Source organism: Carassius gibelio, chromosome A8, assembly GCF_023724105.1.
Source record: "Carassius gibelio isolate Cgi1373 ecotype wild population from Czech Republic chromosome A8, carGib1.2-hapl.c, whole genome shotgun sequence".
Taxonomy (NCBI): domain Eukaryota; kingdom Metazoa; phylum Chordata; class Actinopteri; order Cypriniformes; family Cyprinidae; genus Carassius; species Carassius gibelio.
Genome location: NC_068378.1, coordinates 16,520,073 through 16,541,491, shown reverse-complemented (window position 1 = coordinate 16,541,491; position 21,419 = coordinate 16,520,073). Strand labels below are relative to the sequence as shown.

Sequence of the window (21,419 nt, the reverse complement as noted above, 5' to 3'; positions counted from 1 at the left end):
GCTATATTCCATAAACATGCCATGCATTTAATTTATTTTTAGGTCTGATTATTATTCAGTGTCCTCTTCTCTACAGAATAAATCATGATACCATAATGCAAGTTACCAATTCTAGAAAATTTAAACTGACTGCATACAATAGCATTGATATTTCTCCTCTGACCATCACCAGGGTTCCTACAAATATTAATAGTTCCTCCAAAAGTATGTGTCTTTATCCATAAGTGCTTTGATTTTAAAAGTAGCTATACAAAATGAATCAATCTTTCTATCCTACAGATGAGAAATGTAATAGGGAAGAATGAAGGCATGCTCAGCTTTCTGCTGTCTTTTTCTTTGGCTGAAATTATTTTCTCTAAATGAACCTTACAATTTAAGATGTTTACTATGAACTCATGCCCTGATTAACTACACGTTTTCATAACAGTCTCAAAACACATTTAAGGAAAAGATGATACTAATAAATAAATAAATAAATATCTCATGAATCAAAATTATAGTTGTAAGGAAAAGTGCATTTGATTCTGCATTACTTGTGATGACTATACAAACTAATATAGAAGAGGTCTCTTCTTTGTTTGGAAGATCCATGCCTGAGCTGTACATGAATACACACAATCTTTTCCGCTTTTGAATGCACACATCCTTTGCCTCCATTATTGGGCTTTTTTTTAAATTGCAATGTTTAAGATTGACTTTCGCTGCTTTTGCATCAATGCAGTCTGTAATCACTCCCACATTTTTGTTTTTGAGATTGACAATGGTTTAAATTGCCTCATACACATCCATCAGCTACAGTGCATCCAGGACACTGGTCTGCACAAGAAACTCCATACTATTTCAGACCAGGCCACATCCTGTCACTGAAAGGCCCCTCTCCTGTAAACGAAAGAGGGGATGGCGCTCCTGGCGTACAGAGGTCAGAGTCCGTATCCGACTCTGCCTCTGCCAGATAAGGCCTGAGACGGGTACACAGCATCCCGCCACCTCCACCAATAAGCCCCAGCCCCACGGGACGCACGTAATCCTCTTCCCTGGCCTGAGAAATGCTAAAGCCGCTAAAAGAACGCTCTAGTTCTTCATGGTCTACTGAGGGAATGGAGACGGACGTGTCGCTCTCGGCGGCTGCCTGCTGCTGGACGGATCTCCTGGACCTCCGCGAGCGACTGTTATCCCCGTTCTCATGGAACGGCGGAGGTGGGATGCGGTACAGCGAGGGGTCGTCAGTGCCTATTGGCGAAACTCCTCTGCTGTTGTTCCAGAGAGGCACACTGAGGGGATACTCATCCTGATGATGCCATGAGGTAGAGGGTCTACATTGGCTGTCAGTGGGAGTCCCATTGGGACCAGGATGGACAGGGGACGCATCCTCTTTCTCGTTCTGTGCTTTCTCACTCTTATCGTCAGGGCTGTGGTAAGGAGGAGCAGGGTAAGGCATTTTAAAGCCCAGAAGGGCTTCAGTCTCAGATCGTGGGATGCCCATGTGGGTGGTGTACATGCTGACCAAAAAGTTGAGTTTGAGGTCCATTGCCCCCACCTGCACAGGGGGAGACAACAAGTCCCTTTAGCTTTGACATATACACTCTTAAATAGAAAAGTTACAAAAGGGGGTCACAAAAAAGAACAATCTTTGGTTCCCCAAAGAACCTTTCTGTACAAACAGCTATGTTTTTGTTTTTACTTTTTATTATTTTATTTACAATTTCACTATAAAGAACTATTGAATGAAGATGTTCCATGAATGTTAAAGGTTTTTTATGGAACCATATATGCCAATAATGAACCTTTATTTTAAGAGTGTACAATTCTACACCAAATGAACTTGACATAACATGCTTAACCTGTTTCTCCATTTTGCTCAGACGTCCCATCATGCTTGGGTCCTCAGCCATCTCTGAGTCACTTTTGGGCTTGTCCTTTTCTCCTGGTGCAGCTCCCTTTCCCACAATCTGATCCACTCTAGGGATCCAACAGACCATCACTTCGACACATAGTCAATAGACCCACATCCACACTGAGATACAATGGTTCACTGTGCACTGTACCGTGTCAAGTTAACAGAAACTAGCTTTATGGAGAAGAACCTGAGCATGCGAATGCAAACATAGGACAGCAGGGTTGAAACAAGAGAGAAAATGATTGAAGCCTGATTTGCTGAAAGTGAGTGTATGTGATGTTGCATGCTGCATGCAATACTGCAAAGTTGTTAATCGGCATGCTTTCTTTGGGGACTTGGGAATCTCGTTGGAAAGATGACTCTTTTAAACAAATATGTGGTACAGCATTACACTGAGATGAATGCTCACAATACTGCAATTAAAACACATCTGAGTGTCTTTCTTTGCAGTTATTGACAGCAGTGTTGGGGAGCAACTAAATAAAAATGAAGACTATATTTTTCAATATGGAAATCTGATTATTCTAATGAATAATTTGTACTAAGAGGTCTTATCTATCAAGTATGATCCTTTCAATTAAATCTTTTTTTAGGGCTTAAAGGCCTTAAAGATTCTGCTTAGCTAGGTCATAATCAGTTTAGTTTTTGTTAACTAAAACTTAAACTGAAGTAAAGCTAAAAAAAAAAAAAAAGAGGCAAAAGCAATTATGAAATTACAAACAAATGATTCAACTGAACATTCAAAAAATAAAAAGCTAATTCTAAATAACAATAAAAAAATCAATAGTATATAAATACTAAAATAACTAATACTAACATAACACTGTCTGAATCATTCTAGCAAAATCTGTTCAATTAGGTGGTTTATGTAAAATAATAATAAAATAATTTCACCAATTCAAGTCCCTGCACTGCCTGTTTGGTCTACCTTTTTATAACAGATTATTTTGTTAAATGCCGTTGTTAGTTATTATTTTTATTCTAATAATAATAATATAGTTTTGTACTGCCATCTCAGTTGAGATTCATATTAATTTATTCAAAAACCCAGTAAAACGTCTTGGATTAAATTATAAATTATATCATCAGACAGATTCTGCATCCTTGAAGTAGCTTCCCAACATTGTTTTTCAAACATACTGCGCCAGTGGCAGGAAATTTGACTTTAATAATGTAGGGAAATAAATGAAAAATAAAAAAAAATGTCTCCTGGTTCCATGCCTTATGATGCTTTTTGTGTTACACACACTGTACATTTAAATTATCCTCTCCTTTTTAAAGCCTGGAACAACATGCAGAAATTGCATCCGTCCCCCAGTAAACAGGCTGCATGGTCACACCATAGTGTGTTGTATTATTGTACAGCAAAAATACTTTTTTATTAAAAAATCATGAAATAACTTTTCATAAGCTCAATTCTAAAGCAGTGGACTATTTATAAATAATTATATCCATCCAAAATGTAAATCTTTCTCAATATGAAAAACACAAAATAACCAATCAAGAAACAATCCTACCAGTTAGTGACAAATTTTCCCTCATGATTTCGGTCATAACTTTCATGACACTCCAGTTTTTAATATAATGCTGTCGAATAATAAACCCATTCAGCCTGGGAACGCCATTGGTGAATGATTACGTACTTCTTGTGACGAGGGGTCGAGGGGGCAGGGGGACCCACAATCAAATCTATCCTGGCAAAGTACACAGAGAGAACATTGATACCAAGCATCATCAAGCAACACATGGAAACCACTCCCTGTACCCCAGCGAGGAGGACCGTCAACAAATAAGAAAGAATATATTCCATACATGCCTGTTCTCACCCACTTCTAGGAACAATGATTCATGTTTACATGTATGCTAGAAATGGTTTTTGGAATATATTGGAATATGTTATTTCACAACATATATGAGGCTTGTTTGAGAGAAGAGGAGTGAATCTGAATTCAAATCATTTTGAATGTGACAGAAAATAAAACCACTGTGAATGTGATTTTGATCAAGCAGTGTTGATATATCTCATCCTGCTTTAGACTGTTTTGTTCTGTAATATCAAATAATATTCTGTAATATCAAATAGTGACCGCCAGAGGGTGCAGTTTACAATCCAGCTACAGCTCTTGACCAATCCTGATTGACTAATGAAGCAGGTGGATCCTGCCACTGTTAGAAGGTTACCAGGATGTTGAAAACTTTGTTCTAGACGGACTTGAAGTCTTGCCTGGACTGAAGGTTTTTGATGCGTGACAGCATGTCCAGATGGCCTGCTGAATACTGCTCAATCACATCCATCACGTCATAGGGCCTGAGGCTCTCTTTAAATCTCCTCTTAGACACCAGGAACCGCATAATACTGGGAAATACAGAAGAGGTCTTTAATAAGGGTTTAACACATCTGAAAATTATCATATAATAAACATTAGATTATCCCACCAATAGATGAAAATGTGTGTTTTCAGCATTTTATTTTTACAATTTTGAATCATTAAAAAATAAAAAATAAATGTTTAAAATAAATTAAAATGTATTTAGTTATTTAAAAAAAAAATTTTTTTTAATTATTAGAAATATACCTAATTGTTGTGAGAGCAACACACTGTTCTGGAGATTTCTGCCTCTTACCAGATTGCTCTGATGGTGAACTTGAGTCCTGGAGACAGATCTGGCACAAACTCGCAGTGGAGACCGCTGTCATCCCCAAACTCGTCTGGAAGACTTGCCTCTACAACACACAAAACCACAGGCAGCTCCCAATGTAAAGAGTCCTAATGTTGACGAAAAACAGCCTTCTGACAAGAGGTTAAAGATGACAGAAAACATCTGCATAGCACACACATGCTCGATACACTGCTAAAGGCACTCTACATTATACAACAGTTAGTTCCAGTCCTTGAATTCGATTGGCTGAGTGGCGTTCCAAGACTGATATTTACTGTAGTCCAACTGCGGTGCAACTCTGCCTGCGTTACCGCCCTTCTCAACCAGAGCATCAAGGTGAAGTTGAGTGAAGTTACTTGAAATAACGCCCTATTTACCGAACTGTTGTATAAAATCAATATCACACTTGCAAATGATGATGCTGTTCTGAAAATCAGCATGACTGTATTTTAGCTGTAGGAATAAGGCTATGCACAGCTATGCTGAAATTCAGTACAATAGCTGCTCATGTGATATTGCTAGAGTAAAATATTATATCATCATACAGGCCTGAAACAATATAAGGTTGAATACATTTTTGGGAGACCTATCCCTAAGCACATGTAAGACACTTAAATGACCAATTACGCTTAAGTGACTTTCCTTTTATTTATTATTATACACTTTGGAAAAAAGTGAATGCTTAATGACAGGTGAGATTTTGTAAATTGAAATCAATTTATTCCACACTCTGGGGTACTCTGGGGGTAAAAAAAAAAAACGGTTCTGCAAAATTTCTGCATCTGTGAAACTGATATCCCTCTTAAAATCTCATTATCATTTTGTCAGCAAAAAGCAAAAGCTTCAGACATGCTTTTCATATTTCAAAGTTTTAAACAATAGTGTTGCTCATGCAAGAAACACTTACCAGAACCTGCTAGCCTGAGCATTTATCACAATAGCACATTTGAGAGAAACTTTTGTGCACCTAATAAAATCTAGCAATCAAGCAAATTTCAACCCAGATAGCAAAGTAGTGTTGGCCCAGATCAGGCCCACTTCTGGCCCATGTGAAAGCCATGCAGGCCAGATGTGGGCCGTGTCTGGGCCGAAACGGCTTGCTGTCTAGGAACCCTCTGAAAAATGCTGGTTAACATGGAAAGCTAAGACAAAAAAAAAATTAGTACTACATGTGTCATCCTTATGCCATATGAATGAGGATGGGAAAAAGCATATCCAATTCAAATTACATAACAACCAGCTAGTTGAAACTGCACAAGACCGATTTCTGGAAACATACATGTTTCCTTCATAAGCTGAGAAATTCTATCATGCAGGTTAGTGCACAGTATTTGATGGAACGTGTAAGTTGCAAAGTGTTTCATTAACACCTTCATGGAACACATTCTGTCATGGGATGAGCATGAGACAGATACCCAGGATGCTTTGGTCTGCTATCACACTTCACCATCATATGGGTGACAGAGAAGGCTAACACAGCTGCCGTAAAAACTATCCAAGCATCATCAAAGAAATTCATATTTTGTGTGATACTTCAAGTGAGATGAAACTTTCGGCCAAGCGTTCATGACAGAGAGTGTTGAATGATGTGCAGATCTGTGAAGATATGCTGCAGTTCAGTAATTAAGGTGCTATTTTTAAAACATGCGTAGTGCTTCTTTATAGACTGGCGTTGAGATTTATTTTTGGACTAGTGCTAAAGAGATGCAGCCCCGGACAACAGAAAGTCTTACTGATTAAGCCCTCAATCGCTGCCAAAATGTGAAGAGAAAAAGAGAGAAGAGGTGAAAGATAGAGAGAAAGAAATAGAGAAAGAAAGAGATGAGAGAGAAATGGTCAAAGATGACAATGATTTCAACCATGAAACTGTATAACACATGGTCTTTGCATATATTAGGCTTATTTTACATTATGAGAGGGGGAGATTTGCTGACTTACATCTCATTAAAAAGCACTTTCCATGAAAACATTATATTTTGATATTTAATTACTCTTTTTTTAAAAAGCATTAGAGGTACCAATCCCATGGTTTCTTTTTTAAGGACTATTTGATATGTAAGGTAAATGATTAAGTAACAAAAAATTAATCTATCATGAAATTAAGCTAGTTTTAAACATTAAATATCTGCAACCATTGCTTAAAATTGTGATTTTGGTCCACCTCAAATGTCTTGACTTAACATTATTATAATTAGTATATCTAATTAAAAAAAAAAAACATAATATTTCTCCAATAAATAAAGTAGGAAGATAGTAAATAATTACTCTAGCTCACATATCAGTGTGTTGCATAAGTTATTTATATAAATTCTCTCAACTGAGGTCAGTGATTTTAGCTGGTCATTTCTACCAGGTGGCCTTTGGGAAAGCAGTGATCTCTGCATCGCTGTGTTTACAGATTCTGATTAAATGTAGTCAACTTCTAAGAGAAACTGCTCTGTCATCTCTGTGCTTTTTGGATCATATTTCTAGATCATGGCCTAACCTGGAGAACTCTTCACGGCGAAGTCCTCATCTTGCAACTCAATCAGCACTTTATTTTTTTCAGTAGAGAGAAATGAGAGAGAAACGGATGAGTGTGCAGGAAGTGAAATACATAAAATGGATCCATTTATATATAGTAAATATATATATATATATATATATATATATATATATATATATATATATATACATACATATTGTATATATATATATTAAGTTGAGCACTGCAAATTTATGCCAAGAGCATAAAAGAAACAGAAAGGGGCAAATTCACTTAACAACTGTGACACTGTAGCAAGTGGTATTTTAGTGAAAAAAACTACATCTCCTTCACTAACCATTCAAAATCCAGTTTAATTGTCAGTCTTCCCAGGGCAAACATTCTAAATCAGCAAAAGCTCCTGTGCAAATTTCATTCAGCATGAAATATTCAGGCATTTGCACTGTTGCCTGATTTGAAGTTCCTGTGGTGAACCAGGTATTTAACAATACAAATGCAGTAGCATGGGCAAAAAACACAGAGACACACACACAAAAAACTATTAGCTGATGCAATTCATTCTTAGTGAATCCCCCCAAAGCATTTTCACCATGGATTAAATATTTTGGGGGATCAAGCATCTAAGGCCATATAAACCTTCTCCTCCAGTTAAAAGCCACAAGTGGTTCAGCATCAACAAGCATCTTTAGAAAATAAAATAATGTTCCACTGCAAACATGTTTTGAAATATTAAGCCACTTTCATGTGTTTCAGCAAGGGGACTAAACCGGAAATTCAGATCAGTTTTTCTGTTGGGCTGTGTCTTTAAATAGAAACACACACCTGTCCTCTTCTGAATTCTAATGAATGGACTGTCACTGACACCATGTTTTGTGCTACAATACATTGAGCAATCCACTGTGGCATCTGGTCCTGTGCCAGGGAATTACAAACTATTCTCTCTAGCTGCTGAAGTCCCACACTGACACTTAAGAAGAAAAGAAATTAATCTAGAGCGAGTGTTGTAAATTAGTATTGTAATGTACAGGTGAATGTACTTAAGTATTTAAAATCAGATTTATCTTGCACTCCAAATAACAGAGTGTGTATCCCAATATTCATGTGTATGTGTGCATGACAACTTTCTCTGACCTTCAGAGTTCTGCCGAGAAGCTCCGTCTTTCATCCTGAAAGCGTGTTTTGCTTTGTTCCGCTCTGTGAAGCTCAAGCTCTTGGTCACTTTGCTTGGACTCTCTTTGACTCCCTCCTCTGCCTTGGGGGTCTTAGCCTCCTTCCCCCCTGTGCTCTTAGAGGGACTGCCTTTCTCTTTCAAGCTGGGCTTACCACTGCACAGCGGACACAATGACACACAAAAGACAGACAAAAAAAGCAAAGGAAACAGACAAATCATCCTGAGCCGACACTTAGAACTATTTTCCAGTGTGGTGAGAGAAATAATTCCTGAAACCACCCAGTGCTAAAAAGAGAAATTCAGTAAATTATATTAAAGACCAAAAACTGCACAAAAAAGTAACTTTTTATGTCTGTCTCTGAATGATATTTGTTTTCAGTATAAACCTCACTTTTTATTTAAGATTTAAGCATTAACAACAAAAAAATGGTGCTAAACAGATTTTTAAATAAAACATCATTCAGTATATTTTCTCTGAAAACAACTCTTAATACTTTAGTTTTTTTTAATTATACTTTTATATAGATTTTTTTATGTTGTTGACAATTTGTCACTAAATATCAGTTCATTCTACAAGTCAGTATAAGTCAGTGCAAAATAAACAAACAAATAAATAAATACATTTAAAACATGAACTATTTTGCTAGATTTAAAACTAAGAAAATTGCTAATTAAAACTAAATGTAGATGGAATTCATCAGATACAACTGATTAAACAGTTAAAAGCATATTTATTAGAAAACTTACTACTACTGTTTACTCATATATTTTGTTGTATGCATGTTAAAGCTTATAAAGATTCTTGAAAGAAAGAATTCTTAAAAATAAAAGAAAAAAACGAAGCCACCAAAAATGAAATGTAATAAACAAATAAGTGCTTAAAAAAATAAAGATATACACATTTCTAAAATGACTGAAATATATAACCATTAGACATTGTAAGCAATTTCACAACTGTACATTAAAAACTGAATGTATCGTTTCTGCATTCTACTTTAATAAAGATTAGACTCACATGGTAAAAGACATGGATAATGGTGCTTCTCAGTCATGCAATGCAATCCACAACTTCTGGATACAACAGCAGACCCACATGCTGCCACAGCGGAAACTTTTCAACAACAAAGCAAAGAAACACATGCATGTTGTTGGGCATGCTGAAAAAATACACAACCGTTACATTAAACACCTTTAAAAACAGCCAAATGAATAAATGAAAAAGTGAGAGACTCCAATAAAACACGAGGCAGCTTGCATAGGAGGATGGTCTCATGAGATTGAGGTCAAAAGCGATGGGAAGTGGGAAAGCTGATCCGCAAGCAAAACAAATGTCTGCTTCTCTGGTTCGAACAAGACCACATTTTTAGATGATGGAGAGCAGAACATTTCTCAGCCCGCCTAATATAACGACAGATTAAAATATGAATGTGCACTATGCTGTATGTCTCAAAAAATGTTGAAATATTTCACTTGAGCTGATGATGGTACACACTGAAGGAATACGTTTAGAAATAGGGGAAAAATCAAAGTCAGTAGGAAAGGAAAGAGACTAATTCAAATGCTGAAGAGAGAGATGTGGGCGTGCAGATGTTAGTATCTGTGTGCTACGGTACCTATTGCTTCTCGGGCAGCACCCACACAGGGTGTCTTTGTGTGAAATCTCACTACTGCGAATGTGGTTGGAGTGGGTCATGAGAGAGAAAAGATTATACAAGCAGTGGTCAAAAATGGATTAGGCCATGTTCAACTGTGGGACCAAAAATCTGAGGCATTTCCCCCTGAAAACCCCTAAAACATCCAACAGATTTTGAGCTACCCTGTTGAAAGAAACAAGCATATGCTGGTCAGGTATGTTTTGATCAGGAGCAGCTCAAACCATCTGCCATGCTTTAAAACATACCTAACCAGCATATGCTGTTTTTTTTTCATCTGTTGTTACACTGAATGAAATAGAAATATGTTGTTTAAATGAGTCACAGGTTGCACTTGATTTTATAGGATTACAGTAGCAGGTGTTTTACAGGGCAAAACATCAAAAAATGATTGTTTTCTTTAATAAGACATTTCAGCATTAATACCATTAAACTGCATTGATTATGCTTGTTTGGTATGATAGTGACTAATTCATCACCCTGTAAAAATCACTTAAAGATACTGTAGTATAAAGTGCAACCAGGTTGTCTTTGAATACATTTGTGATTTCAGATGACTTCAAACACAGCAATATGGACGGTTTTCTCATTTGAAAAATGAGGATAGTGCTCTGAAACTACAAATATCAATGTGTTTGAATGAGGTTTAGACTGACGTGTTGGGAATAGTCATGTATCTATGGCAAAATCCATCACAACAAACCTTGGAGTGACTTCTAGCTGGGAGTCCTTCCTTTAGAAAGAGAGAAAAATGTGATGTTGAAAGCAATAAAGACATGAGATTAAAGCAGGCAACAACATGAACAAACATTTTAAACAGGAATAACATTGACAAACACAGTGGAGGCCAAAAGACTGAGAGAACTAGTGAATATTCTGCATTTCTTTTTTCCATTCTTTTCTAATATGGGTTCTATTATTATTTTATCAGCATAAAAATTTGTGTGAAAATTATCAGCATTTCAGCCGCATGAACTACAAGTCTGTGTAAAGCCTAATTATTATGTTCTCAAGCATGATGTGATCCATAGATCATCGGAAGCAAAAACGTCTGTCCGTGTGTGATTAATGAGCTAGAAATAATGTTGAATCTGAAGAATTTCTTCAGCTTTGTCATTAACTTTTCCTTGTTGCACACGATTTAAAACATTCGATTATTTACAGGTTCAAGTTGTTCAAATAAATCCAGATTTTCAGTGTGGTCTCAGACTTTGGACCCCTCTGAGATATGATAATTCTAATATTATTTACATATTACAATTTTTTTTAAATGCTTTGTAAAATGACCAGACCTGAAACCAGATTTTCCCTTCAGGCTCCTTAAAATGTCGAGCTGATTTACAGGAGGGATGAGTCTTCAGATAGAGGGAGAACAGTGAAAAGACTTTTAAAATGCTTAACAACTGCGTATCAAACTGCTGAAGTTTTTTGATGAATTAATATAAACATAAAAACAACACACTAACAAAGAAATGGGTCATTAAAATACAGTATCTACAGTTGCATTGGTCTACAAGATGACTACCTGTACATTGGGACCGACACAGTCTGCTCATAAAAGTCCCATGTGGACAGCAGGTCTGTCCGTGAAAGATTAGTGGCATAAAATCTCCAAGCTGCCTGATGTGGGGGGAAAAATCTTTGAAATTAACTTCTAAAGCAGCAAATGACTTCCATAGTAATACATTATCATATGCAGTAACCATCAACATTCCAAGCCATCTAAATCAAAGAAAACCTGATGAGAGCTAAAAGATGATCCGTAATTTACCATTTTTATCATAGCAAAGTCAACATCAGCTATACATGCTATTAGTAGTCCAACTGAAAGATATTAGTAAGCACATTTATAAACTCCAGAAATTACTACAAATGCTGATTTCCTCAGAATATGTCTGGTGTGAATTACAGTAGTTATAGATCTGACCTGGATAAGAGCCGCGGCAGGGTTACGACGCTTCTCAAAATGTTTCTGTCTGTGCTGCTCTTGAACCTTTAGAGCAAATCCTGAGCCCAGGATTCCCTGCAACAGAGAAAAGAGAACTGTATGTGAGCCAAGTCTGAAGTCAGGCACTGGAGATGCTCAAAACATCATCTTGGTTTGAACTCACCGCAGGAAGAGCGAAAAAAGCTACACCGATCAGACTGAATGTTGCAGCAATTAGACGCCCATTCCACGTGACAGGAAACTTGTCCCCATAACCAATAGTTGTAAGAGTGACCTAGAGAATAGAAATGATTTTGCTTAACAATGGGATAGTTTGTGTGTGTGTATACTAATGATAAAACCTAGTAAGGCTCTAGGATGGTCATATAAATTCAATCTCATGTTGGGATCCTGTTAGTGTCCATCAGATCAGTTTATGGAGTAATGTCCACTATTAGTTTACTATAAGTCACTTTGGAGTAAAATGATCTGCCAAAGGAGGCTAAGAGGAGCTGCCAGTTCTTTATGGCACTGGTCCATTTGTGAAATGGATCTTTGAACAGGATCTTATTTCACTGTGTCGTATCATCTCATTTGATCTGATTAGATTGAGGCAGCGGGAAGAAGCTGTAGCACTTACCAGCCCCCACCAGAGGGCGTCTGCGTACGTGTCGAACATCTCTGCATTGTCATCCTTCTCCACGGAGTACACCAAGAAAGACGCCAGGATAAGACAAAGGAATCCAATATACCACGCCGTGATGAGTTCCTACATTTAGGGATTCAAAAATGTTAGGAAAATCAGGAACATGTGATGCACTCCTAACCTAACATAAAAAATGCTAACTGCATGCAATCCCATATAAAGATTATTTTTCAAACTGCTTTAATGCTCAGCATAGCAGTATTTACAATCAAAAACAGTAAAAAGAGTAAATTGTAAAATACCATTACAATTTGAAAAATAATTAGTTTTCTATTTGAATATATTTTAAATGTAATTTATTCCTGTAATGGCAAAGTAGAATTTTGTTCTCCAGTCTTCAGTGTCACATGATTCTTCAGAAATCATTCTAATAAGCTGATTTGATGCTCAGGAAACATATTTTATTTACTATATATATAGCAGCAATACTTGTATTATGCCTTAAGATGCTCATGTGCAATCTGATACATTTTTTTCAGAATTCTTTAATGAACAATGTTTAAAAGAACAGAGCCATTGCTACAATATAAATTAAAAGATTATTTTAAATAGCCTTGTTCCAACTTCTTATTCAGTAAATCTCTAAATACAGCAAAGAAATTTGCTTTTAAATAATTTCACGGGGTGATTAAGGCCATTCAATTATTTTAATAGCTGCAGACTAAACCGAGTGATATAGTTTCTCCAGTAATAGAAACTAATGAATAATAATGAATTTGCTGCCCAGTGACCCAAATGGCAAACTGGTGGGAATATGCTCACTCAGTAACCTACTTAATGTGAACTTTAGCAATAACTGTTTTCAATTAGAACACATTTACTACCCCTTCAACACACAAATCCATATGCAAACAAACAAATCCATATACATACATTATGCACATTGATAGACACTCAATACGTGAGTTTAAACAAATGATCTGGTATTTAACATTTGATCCTGACCAGGCAAGCACAATGTGATACAATGTGATTTTGTACACATAATTTTCTGCTTTCAGTGTGGACAGAAAAAAATATACTATTCTTTCATATGTATAGAGGCATGGTCACCTTGCTGTGTGCGTAAACAACAGATCCCAGGAGTTTCCATGTGCCCCCGCGGCGGTCCATACGCAGCATTCGAAGGATCTGAAGAAACCTCAGACTCCGAATGGCAGAGGTGGCAAAAACATTTCCCTGTGAGCCAGCGGCCAACACAGACACTGAGGCAAAAAGGACCATGATATCTGCAGAATGAGAGTATATATTAACTATCAGATTAACTCCCAAAGACGACTGTCATCCTTTAAGAAGCCATTTGATTGGAAGGTCCATTATTAAAATAAAAATGATTATGATTAAGCATTATGAAAATTATTTGATTAATCCATTATACTGTCACCATCCTTGAGTGCATTATATAATGAATGAGGAAGAAGGAAGAGAGAATTAGAAACATTTCCTTTCTAATATCTTAAAGGGATAGATCACTAAAAAAAATCATTATTCTGTCAACAGTTACTCACCCTTCTTCAATAAAACACAAGAGAGATACTGAAGACTGTTTTCTATTTGTGTTCAACACCAGGGTGGTTAAATGCTGACAAAATGTTCATTTTTTGGGTGAATTATTCCCGTAATGTGATTGGGATCATTCTCATATTCACTGGCATTATGCACTCTTTCAAATCATGCACTAATGGAGTTCATATTATTCTGCTGTAGTACTGGCATTCAGTGTATCAAGTGTCATAACTCAGAGAGTTTTCTCATTTACTGCCCCAGAAAAAGTTGTTTCTTGTCTCTTGAGCAGAAAGAATAGCAAGAGAGACCGAGAGAGAGAGAGAGAGAGAAAAAAAAGAGGAAACATGCATTAGAGAAGAAAATACCCCAAAAAAATGATATTATTTTCTAACCGATGATACAGAAGGGTTTGCGTGCAAATCTCAGTCTTCCTCTCCATCCTCTGTAGCGACAGCAGCACCCGGCTGCCCAAATCCTCACAATATATTCCACACCAAACACCACGATTGTCACAATTTCCTAAACAGATAGCAGACATATCCACTTACTGACATTTATTTTTACTGTCTTATAGACTGTACATATATATAACATTTAATATAATGTCCAATAATATAATAGAATATAATATGATGAGACAAATGTAACAAAATGTTACAGGTATACATAGCCAAAAGCTATAATAAGTACGATTAAAAAATACACCTATCACAGTGCATCCAAGCTTTATGTTAAAAGAGCACTATGTAAGTGCTCGATGGCTACTGTTACACTGACACAAACAGATCTATAAAGTGTCATGTTCACAGCAGTTCACATCACCACTGGATAATGTCCAACTTGTCACGTTCTGTTAGAATATGGAACAGAATCTATTGTGATCTGCAGTGTCTATAATGTGCACACACAAGTCTGAAGTGTTTGATATCAAAATCTGACAGCAACACTACCATGAATCAGCTTCTGCCTGTAAATCATGATAACTGAGGATCAGATACAAACCAGGATGTACAAGGCACTCTCAGAGCTTTTCTTGTGTTCTTTGATCGTTGCGAACACTGACAGAACCAGGCAGGAGAACACCAGCAGAAACCTGCAAGACAGGACAGTAGTAAATCAAACCAAAGAGAAAAACCACTGGGTTGTTCTCGCATGATATATCAAAGCATCTAAACAAGCTCCAACTAAGAAGTTTCAGTATTAGAAGTTATTCACTGACATCATTTTGTTTTGGACGGAGCAGTCAATGCATATTCATGATGAGTAATTGGAATCGAGGCCTCTCGGGCCTGTCGATGGCTTTGTGATCTATGAGGAAAAATACTGGCTTAAGCAAGACAAGAATCCTTGGAGAGTTCCTGACACTCTGCAGTTAAACTCAGAGATAAATCCCCGTAGAGAGAGAAGGACTAAAATAGCTGAAAGTCTCATTAGCATAAAACCTCTCTGGTCCTCACACCCATGTACAGTGAAAGAAAAAAAAGGAAAAAACAATGTCAAATAAACCTGCAATACTCTGAGTCTGAACTGACATCCAAAGCTACCTGGAGACCACCAAAACTTTTTAGCGCAGTGGTTTTACCCCGATTCACACCATTAGAGAGACAATGAACAGGGATTTCTGAGATGTGGCACTGTGTGACATAAAATCACAAAATCAATGAAAGCACTCAAATAACTGATGCAATGTCTTCAATACGCAGGAAAAAAAAACACATCATAGAAGAAGTCAGAAAGAGATGATGAGGGTGTTAATGGAACTAAAGTTCTTCATTTCATTCAGCTTTCTGCCAGAAAAAAAAAATATATATATATATTTTTAAGGGCTATTTGACCAAGAAGGAGAGTGATGGGGTGCTGCGCCAGATGGCTACTTTGAATATATAATTAATAATTCCATATATAATTCCACATGTGTTAATTCATAGTTTTGATGTCTTCAGTGTGACTCTACAATTTTCATAGTCATGAAAAAAAAGAAAACTCTTTGAATGAGAAGGTGTGTCCAAACTTTTGGTCTGTACTGTATATATATATGTATATAAATTCTTGATTATAAGGTTATTTCATCTTAAACATAATAATAATCATAAAATACTGTAGATGTAGCTATGAGAATCCCTGAATTATTTTGAGTCATTTTTATCATTTGTAGTTCCATCATTTCCTTTGGGGTCAGTAATTTTTTATTTTTTTTTATTTTTGTATTTCTTTGAAAGTTTGGCCTTGATCTTACCAACCTCAGTCAACAAGGCACACATTATTTAGTCTTTGGCCCTGAGGGAGTGATAATTTAGGCAGGATTCCATTCTTCTTCATTACGCAAAGAAAAACATTATAACAAAGAAACTCTACCTATATGCTATAATGCTATGCTATTCATTTTCAATATATCAGTATTGATCTCAAACAGCCCAGCTTTGCAGTTGCTGTTGAATGACTGTAGAGGTGTCAGGCATAAAACACATCCTCCCCACTAGACTTCTCCTTGCCACAGGTATTAATATTGTATGTCATAACAGAAACTTATCTGCTAATTTGAAACAATCTAACAGAAGGAGATCAGTAAAACAGACTGGTCCTGAAGGGGATGAGGCCAGATATGAATAAATGAAAGCTGCATTAATAAAGGTGGCAAACAGCGGATTAGAAAGTCATGGGAAAGTAAATCAACTTAAACAAGAATCCTCACAGGAAATTTAATCTTTACTCTATGGACCAAAAAATTAATAAAATGCTGAATCGTACAGAACCAGTGCCATCAGACACCAGACGTGGCTTTCAGGAAACACATCACATTATAAGAAATGATTGCTCACCGTCCTGCTCTCAGCTGGTTTGGACTTTATGGCCAATTAGTGGCTTCAGAGGATAATGGAGCCATTTATTATAAAGTTGCCCTGAAATCACACCGTCATTGATACAACTACACTGGAATAACCATAGCATTTCAACAGCAGCTCAATGCAAGTTTTGCACTTCTCTGATTACTGACTTATGCATCAATCTCTAAGATCTGAATGACCTGCCTTCACGTAAGGATTCTTTTTCTAAAGGCTGCCAGAACATTTTGATTTGATTTTCACAAATGAACAAACTGACCACAGAGGCATCAAGCACATGCTTGTAAAGACTGCAATTATCTCAGCAACAATACAGCATTATGATACTCACTATTTGTGATCCTGCTTAACCTCTGAACATCAGATGTAAGAAATATAAACCAGTTAAATAAACTTGAAAACAAATAATCATTAAGCCCTTTTGTCTTTGTCAGACTGGTTATTGCTCTTAATGTTGGCAACGGCCACAGTCTCATCTGGAAATTGTAAGGCGGAGTAGATTATACAGGCCTGTAAAACAGAGTGACAGCAAGGACATTGTTCGAGTCAGCAGTGAACAAAGATAAAGAGTAATGGATCTCTCTCATTCACCCCATTAGTACAATTCTCTCAAAACCAGACTCTCCAGACTGAACCAAGAACATAAAATGATTTGTTATTAGGTGACATTACATTCTAATTCATATTAATTTACAATTAAGTAATGTCTTAATTATCAAAATACTGTTTAAAAATTTGGGTCCTGAAAGTTTTTTTTAATGGTTTTGAAAGCAGTCTCTCGTGCTCACAAAGGCTGCATTTATTTGATCAAAAATACAGTAAAAATGGTTGCTTATTTTCTTCTCCAACTGTTTTTTTTTCTGACCCAGCTATCCAAAGTTCATGTCTTAACTTTGTAATTTCTGTAATGCATTAGTTTTAAATATTTTTCATGGGGATTTATAATTTTTTTTACTTTTCAGTCTGAGTTTAACCTCTGTTTCGATCAATTTATTATTCATATAAATATTTTAAATCTTACTGACCCATAATATTATATTCTTAACCCTCTGATTGCATTAGCTACCAATAACTGACTACCATCAGTAGAATTAAGTTGGATACACATTAAGTACCTATGCTGGTATAAATACTAAAGCATTCACCACTTCCAAATATCTCCTTGTACCCCTTTCATTAAGCCCGAGAAATAAAGGCTTAGTGGAGTCTGTACAGCATGCAAAGTGCTATCTCTGCATTTAATGCTTGTGAAAGAGAGAGAAAAACACACTTAAAGTAAGAGGCCAAAGTCAGCACACTGCACTGCACTCGGTGTGTGTGTGTGTGTGTGTGTGTACTAGACAGAGTAAAATGGATGGTGACTGTATAAATAATGCATGTTCAGAACTCACATTCATGTTCCAGGTAGGTGGGAGTCTTCTATGAGGGTTGCACGATGACCAGCAGAGCAGAAAAAGATATTTACAGCCATACAGAAGATTAGACAGCTCAAGCTCCAACATCCACGATACAGTCTGAGGTTATGATGCTGTATTTTGACAGACTGGTTTATAGGTGCCATAAGAGACGTATCTAAAAGACATCTGAGGTAATGGAGCACTCTCTGAGCTACATGTGTTTCTAAAAGGCTACAGAAGAAGTGATACTACGTCTTGTTTTAAGATTCAAACACAGGACCCATCGTATCTCTCCAGCCAAAAACACAAAGGGATTTCAAAGTTTCATAATTTGAAACCAATCCTATAGGATCTTAATTGATCTTAAATCTTCTAGAGGATGCCATCATGATAGAAAACAAGACAAACAACAATACAGTCTGTTATGAAACAGGACTGTTATGATTACTAATATAATGTACCTGAAGGACATCAAAAATAATTAAAAGAAAATATTAAGAACTTCCAACAGAAAGAGGTTATAATGCTTAGACAACATCCAACAGGCTCATAAAATAATACAGAAGGATCTTTTTTGATTCTTTAAATCCCCATTAGGTTCCAAATTACTACAGATATTTCAATCCATAAAGATTTTTATTACTGACAGCTCAGCAGGATAATGAAGGTGCAAATATATTACAAGCCAGTGGGAAATAAAATAAAAACTCATAACATTATTTGGACAGGGAAAAAATCGAAATATAGATGCAATAAAAGTACTTTAGCACCTCTGTGTCAACAGAGTTATGGAAATGTTGTCAGGTAATCTTTGTCATGTGCATTTCTTGCATTTCATCAGTAACATACTGCTCATATTTTGTAAGCAAGCAGTACAGTGATCCACACATGCATCTACAGTAGACTTACTACATTATTGTACTACAGTACAGTACTTCCTTGGTGTGTATTGTTCTGATACTCATTTAGTTGGGAATGCATTTACTAGCAAACGATACAGTAGTCACGTTTCAGTTGACTTTAGGTAAATATCCACTAAATACAGTGCAATGTTATCTTTCTTCATCTGACTGTATCCTGTACTTTCCAGAAGGAACAAAAATCGCACCTAAAATAGTGACAACCATGGTTTCGATATAAACAGTAGCCTAGACAGTATTTTTGCGTCTGTTGCTGTTCTGTTTTGATGCAAACATAGACGAATTCGATTTAAAGCTGCAGTAGGGAACTTTTGACGCTCTAGCGGTTAATAAACAGAACATTGTAGACGGATCTACTTCTCTCTGTTTATGTCTATGAATAATCACAAAGGTACTGGGTTACTCCGCCACGGTACCCCCGAAGCAATCTAAAATAGTCCGAATATAAACACTTATTATAGGTGTACCCTAGTGATTCAGGACAAGCTAAAAACTCGGTTTGGAAAATGGATTCATGGTGTACTCGCTTATTATGTTCATTTTTCTACATTTTGAACACAAACAAAGTTACGGACCGCAGCTCTGATTGGTTGTTTTTTACCGGGAGCGCATGACTTTCTGCAAATGGCAATAGGAGCACTGGGAGGAGCCAGAGGAGCTTGATTTTTTTCACAGATTATCTGTCTCATATTCTACTGTCAGGACATAATGACAGGTTTAATAAATATGTAAAAAATATTTTTTTTACAAAAGTTCCCTACAGCACCTTTAAGACGCCATGGCAATGTACAAGTACTTAAACTTTTAAAATAATTCTCGATATAACTTTATTCTTGTTGTCTAGCTACTTTTGAACGCAAGACGTTGTCTCGTGTAAACAGCGCCTGGGGTTCGGACTCACGAACTGCACCTTTAAGCCAATCATTTACGCGAAAGTTACGTCACCCTATTATTATTCATAAACCAGACTAAGAAGGTCTGAAAATGTGTCCCTTCACTTTCTAGAGCTTTCCAATCCCTGTGCCACAGCAAATAACCCAGCGACGCCCCCGTTTGCATGCCTCCAGTGTAGCCGTGAACCGCTGGCACGGTTTCCCCCTTCCCTTCGGAAGCAACGCATTCCTTTGAAAGCGGCTTAGAGCAAACACGAGTGCAGTGACGCTGTACTACAGGAGCTGACCGGTGCTGAAACCGCTGCCTAATGATCCCGTGTGCACGGAGTCTGTATGCATTATTAATAATCTGTGAACACTTTCCAACATGTCAGTTTATGAAATATGGACAGCTGTGAAAAGCTTATTTGGCGGTCTGGGTCTGAATTAATCTTTGACATTTGCAACAGTACACAGACAAAACTTTTACATATGTTCCCACTGTTTGACTGACTGACGCTCTGCGACAAAAGCTGCAGGCAGGCCGACAACATCTCAAACTTTCAGCATTCTGGGCGATGCAGCACAGCAGTATCTCTTGCGGTAAAGGAGGGTGATTCCCATGCCACGCAGAAACGCAAATCACGGAGCACATACTCACACATAAGCGTGGTAAATGAACGCCCAGCCGCGGGGTCTTTCCAGTGCATTGTAAAGGAAATTTTGCAGTCTGCGATAACGCGCGTTTCTTTTGTGAGCGATGCGCCCCCTGGAGATGCTGGACCTCGGTCTGCTCAGGATGCTGCCCCGTTTTGTGCTCTCGGAACCGGCGATAAGAAGTGCCCCGTCTCGGCTCGTCTCCGCAGCCCCGGGGTCCAGTCCCACAAAGCCGACTTTCAGTTTCTTCTCCCCCGCCGGAGGGTGGTAAACATTACCGTTGGCGGATTTCTTCACCATCCTTACAGTCTGACAGATCCAAACGAGTGTATAAAGTAGTCGTGGGCAGACATTGCCGAGCCGGGGTGTGTTATGTAGTGCTGTGGTCTCGCACTAAAAGCCAATTGAAAAGCCAAGGCGAAACTGCAATGGGTAGTCTAACGCCTTCCGGCTCCTCTACGAGCCTCTATATTTAATGTTTCAGCAGTCGGATTTTGGATGAAGGGGCTGATGTAACAAATTGTTTCAAGTAGTAAATAATTAGAGAGCCAGTTAAATCATTCATGGAAGAAAAGAAATAGAACTTTGCAATGCTGAAATCTTAATGCACATCAAAAACAGCTTCCCACAGCACAATGGAGACGAGCAGAGTGAACAGAGTAATGTTTACCTTAAGTAAAACTGTAAAACATTCTAAAATCTCATAAAAAGGGTTGATTTCTCCA

General features: G+C 37.2%; 1 protein-coding gene across 2 annotated transcripts; it reads right to left on the bottom strand.

The window, feature by feature from the left end:
* Positions 1-14: 14 nt before the first annotated feature.
* On the bottom strand, positions 15-21,203 carry LOC128018635 (potassium voltage-gated channel subfamily KQT member 2-like). Of its 2 annotated transcripts, XM_052604262.1 has the most exons (16): positions 20,699-21,203; positions 15,008-15,098; positions 14,398-14,524; positions 13,553-13,728; positions 12,434-12,562; positions 11,978-12,088; positions 11,794-11,889; positions 11,392-11,486; positions 11,159-11,221; positions 10,570-10,599; positions 9,828-9,881; positions 8,175-8,368; positions 4,523-4,622; positions 4,122-4,253; positions 1,842-1,959; positions 15-1,537 (listed from the first exon to the last, which is right to left on the bottom strand). In XM_052604262.1, the coding sequence occupies exons 1-16, from the start codon at positions 20,992-20,994 to the stop codon at positions 836-838; spliced, it is 2,514 nt and encodes an 837-aa protein (XP_052460222.1). In that variant the 5' UTR covers positions 20,995-21,203; the 3' UTR covers positions 15-835. The 2 variants fall into 2 exon arrangements, with proteins under 2 accessions (XP_052460222.1, XP_052460221.1); XM_052604261.1 differs by lacking the exon at positions 9,828-9,881.
* Between the last annotated feature and the right edge of the window lie 216 nt (positions 21,204-21,419).